General features: G+C 42.7%; 1 protein-coding gene across 1 annotated transcript in view; it reads right to left on the bottom strand.

The window, feature by feature from the left end:
* LOC102679147 (potassium voltage-gated channel subfamily H member 6) overlaps positions 1-4,955 on the bottom strand; it is a 105,118-nt gene that overhangs the window by 56,904 nt on the left and 43,259 nt on the right. The window contains 1 exon segment of the mRNA XM_031508313.1: positions 72-258. Coding sequence (XP_031364173.1) covers positions 72-258 — 187 coding nt within the window.

Here is a 4,955-nt window from a genome sequence, read left to right as displayed (position 1 = left end):
CGATGAGAAAGGGGGAAGAGAGAGAGAGAGAGAGAGAGAGAGAGAGAGAAGAATAATTTCTTTTCACTTACGTCGCTCACCCCTTCCGGGCTGGCAATCGGCGCGGTTGTGCTGGGCTGTGCAACGGTTGCGGTTGCTGCAGACGTTGCACCACCATTGTTGCTCCCAGCTGGAGGGGGTGGAAGAGCAGGCGGGGGTGTGCCAGTCCTCCCAGGACCCCAAGATTCCATCATTGTAGGTGAACCACATGTTAGTGGGCTGGAAAATACAGACGATCCTTCCATTAGATGAATGGAACACTCGCTCGATGCCCGATTAACCATTAAAAGATACCAGAAATACCTTTAGACGGATAGTGGATAATTTCTTCGGCCGCTTAAAATCCGATACAAAAAGGGAAGAAAGAAAAATATGGGAAATATATGTCACGAGAAGCGAAACTTTATCACCGAAATAGAATATATTCGAATATATTCATCCCTCAAAGCTACGCCCTCTCCAAAGTGATAACGAAATCGAAGCGTGTATTCCACTCACGTAGTTCTCGAAAGTTCGATTTTCATCAACGAGAAAAGGGGAGAGAAATGGTTTAAACGTCCTTCGAAATTTCCACTCTCCATGTACCCAGTTATCGCGAGCTAATTCTCCCTTTCCCCTCTTATTAAGAAACGATCCAACGATATTCCTATTCTTTAATCGTAAATACCAAGCGAACTCCTCCTCCAATTCAGCCAATACATTTCCAAAGAAATTTTATCAAGAAAGGGGAAATGCTATTCTGAAATCGAGTGTACGGTTGCATCAACATGCATCCCGAGATCCATATTCTTCTCCGCCTCCCCACCAAAAAGCGAACAACGCGTTAACATCTCTTCGTTGTGTGCAGTTCGAGAAACGTTCGACTGACATTTTCCCCTTTGCTCCTTTAATGATCGATTTTATCGTCGTCGCGACGTCGATAAGCTTTATTCGCCCATTGAAGAACGATAAATTTCTCTCCATCGTGTGTATCTCGTGTGTACGGTGTCTCGATATCGAAAATGGAGAAAATATTCTACGTGTTCCATGAATCGTAGAAATCGTGAGATTACGATCGATACGTGGCAGAGGTCATACTTGGCGAGTGAAGTGTGTCAGTGTTAGGTCAGACTTGGCAATCGATACGAAAATTGACGGGGCGCAGCGCGATACACATAGGGGGGGCAGAGGGACACCGCGTATTACGCGACAACTTTGAACAAACTTTCGACTTTGTTTTGTTAAGCCACCTCAAACCGTGCTGCCTCTATATATATTCGCGCAACGCAATTCCTCGGAAGGAAAACGTTTTCGTGGAAAACGCAAGACACTTGTTCCTATCCTTTTTGAAATTTCGATCGAGCCAAAGTTTTCGATTCCAAAGTTTCCGCACAACAATCGGCCCCTACTTTTCCAACGAACGTTCAAACGCGATTGGATGGGGAATCCGACGTCTCCGATAATTGGGCACGAAAAGGGGCAGATCCGATTGCAGCAGCGGAACAACAGCGTGGCCGCGTTAACCCGGAAACGGCGAAAGGGTGTGTTTAATTCGTCGGAAATAGTATGTGTGTGTGTGTGTGTGTATCGATCCGGTGTCTGGAAAAATTTTCGTGCCGGCCGATTGCAACCTCCATTCGAAAATGGATAGAGGAGGAGCGGTTGTATTGGCTCGGTTGTTCACAGCGGGGACAAGTTCAGGGTAGTTTCGTTTGGAACATTTCCAACCATTTCGAACGCGTAATGAGAATTTCCCTCGCGTGGAACTCTCTCTCTCTTTCTCTCTCTCTTTCCTTCCCCGTAACGATATACCCGTTGGCGTACATATTTCACAAGGGTGGAACAACTCCTCCCTTTCTCTCTCTCTCTCTCTCTCTCTCTCTCTCTCTCTCCAGAACCGTGTCTGCAACAGCCATTTGTGTGCACCGAAGGGATGGAAACGAGGGGATACGATGGTTAATTCCGTTAGAGGAAGTCGCGAGTCTTCGTGTCGCGGCTGTACGTTTCGTGCGTTGGAAAAAGAAGAAGAATGTAGAGGATGGAGGATACATCAAAGGCGATCGAGAAACGATTGTCGCGTTAAAAGTTGGCTGACGTTTCGGACGTTCGTCTCGCGATGCTTGTTTAAATTATCTCGAGAGATTATTTACCGGATCTTTGCAGAATTTTAGACTCGGTTAGACCCGTCGTACCGATCTTTCGTTCGATGTTTATTTCACTCGGTTGCGCAATGCGTTGAACGCGATGTATCAACGAATGTATCACATTTGAGAGAAAGAAAAATGGGACGAATATTCCTCTTTACCTTATCCCTTGACGTTTTACCTTTACTTACGAAGGGAAGCGAATTCTCGCTCCGAAACGCGATCGCGTTAGATTTTGTCTATGCGTTCGCCAAACTGTTTTCGAACGACCAACCCTGACATCGATCCTCCCCAGTGTTGACAGAGTGATTTCCTAATACAAATAGATCCACATAATGGACTACGCTTTTTTTTTCTTTTTCCACACCCCCGGTTCAACCCCCCGCCCCACGCTCTCTTTTCAACGGCGCAACTTTACCTTGCGGCGTTTGCACGCCATTGTTGGGAGGGAGGGTTCAAGGAATTTACATGTCTAAAAAGTGGTAAATTGCTGTCGCGCAGTCGCTCTCTTCTTGGATTCATTTACAATGCTTCTCGATCGAGGAAGGCTCTATTTTGATTATCGCAAATATCTTGATCTCGAAATAAATAAATAAATAAAATTGGCGACAAATAATTCCACGTTGTTGGACGTCGCATCGCAGTTGGAACTCGATGTAAAAAGAGATATAAAAGAATAAGATGTTTGAAAAGTGATCGTTTTGCGATGTTTTGATCGGGGAGGTGATGGATCAAAGAGAATAATTTAATCGAAGGTTGAAACGGGTATACATAATTTCTCCTTTACTTCTTTGAATCGGATATTAAATGGTCCGTCGTTAAAGTATTCGAATCAACGAATCAATTTTCGCCTTCTTGCGCCTCATCACGTGCACGATAATGCGTTAAAAGAATTTGCAACGAGGCTCGGCAACGAAATCGCGTGCGATTTCGTATGAAACGCGATCCGCGAGTTTCATTCCGCTTATTTCCTGCAACGCATCTGAATTCTTTATGAATTTTAAACTGGTGAACCTCGACACTAATTCGACCAAAGCTTGAATAATTAATAATCCTACGCTTGCGCTCACCGATGAATTTCATTATGCGGCGATTTCCTCCCTTCTTAACAGTGAAACGCATTACTATTTCTTACTTTCACCCTTTTCACGACGGATTTTAACTGGAAAATTTCACCCTCCCTCCCGATGCATGATCCGATAATTTTTTATTCGCGTTCCGTGGATGAAATTACTTTAACCCGGCAAATACCATTTTACAATCTCTCTCTCTCTCTCTCTCTCTCTCTCTCTCTGTATAATATACCAGAATATAATACCAGAAACTGAGCGAAAATACCGCTTGGAATCGACGAGTGCGTGCGAACACGCCAAGGCCTCTATGAGAAAAAAAAAAAAAAAAGAAAAAGAAAAACAACCATAATGCGGCTCGATAGGAAACTAGCGCGTTTCGTTTATCCGAGAATCGTTGTCCTTCTTGCTCTCCAATTTCCACGATAATTCCTAATCGAAGTATCTTAATGTTGGTGAAAACAATTGCGAGCTTCGTTACAATTAGATCTCGTTTTAAAGGGTATCGATTTTTTTAAAAATGCCTTCCTAATCTTTGATTATTGGGAAACGTATTTTTACGAGATAGTTTTCGAAACGTTGTGAACCTCCCTGGAGAAATACTTATTTGAGTATATATATATATATATATACATTCCATATACTCGATGAGATTTTAAACTTGGAAAAATATTCTCATATTGCGAAGAGGGATTCTATCGATTCTGGCAGGCTGAGAATCGAAGTTTCGTCGAATATTGCAGAACGGAGGAATTTCAATAAATACAAAAGTGTTAAAACATAAGGGAGGGTTGTAACGGGATTACGAGAGAAAGCAATCGCAAGGAACGACGATAAGAAAAGCATTCGCGGAGAGGGAAGCATTGCGAGCTAGGAAGCGAAGCAGGAGCTTCAAGAAAAGGGAAAGAAAGGAATGTTTTCAACGACAAAGGAATATCGATGAATAAAGATGGAACGAGACGAGTGGCGACAATAGGGACACCGGTTAAATGTACCGTTTTTCAATTCGTGAAAAATTCATAAGAATTTGTAATATTCTTGTGACACAGATTTCAACTCTATCAATTTCCCCGTTTTAATTCGATTTGATAGTGCTATCGCGTCTATCTCTCGGAGCCAGTGGAGAAATAAATTAGAAGTGAAACGATATTTGGTAGCCAACCACCGCCTCGAACTTGCCAGCAACCGACTTACACACTTTGAATTATAACGATTAATAATGTTTCGCGCGATACGAATTACGATACTCGTGCGATACAATTACGTTTCTCTCCAAAGTTGCAAGTTTGGCAGACGGTATAATAATTCAAACCGTTCCACGATTAAATGCCGCGATACAGTTTACCTAATTCCAATTTACATACCATCCTCCTGTCAATTCTAAACGAAATTCGAGAATACTACTCTACGTCTGTCTCCAATTACAAGATCCGACGTAACTTTTCGAAACGAGCGCCTAAGACCCCCGGATTTCTTCAATTTCTCTCGAGGATTCTTGGAAAATGGCCCTTGAAACACAACAACACAACGTCTCTCTCTCCATTCTCGGAACAAGAAACTGCTCTCAACCCCAACCCCTTCCAGTCGATGGTTTAAAAGTCAACCGTGAATTATCAGATTTATCCATTTCGAAATATCGTTAAACCCCAAATTAGTTTTCCCCATAAACGAGAGATCGAAAGATGTTAAATGTTTTTCAATTGAAAAATTCGTGAGAATTTAT

This window comes from Apis dorsata, unplaced genomic scaffold, assembly GCF_000469605.1.
Source record: "Apis dorsata unplaced genomic scaffold, Apis dorsata 1.3 scaffold_82, whole genome shotgun sequence".
NCBI lineage: Eukaryota > Metazoa > Arthropoda > Insecta > Hymenoptera > Apidae > Apis > Apis dorsata.
This window is presented reverse-complemented; position numbering and strand designations above follow the sequence as displayed.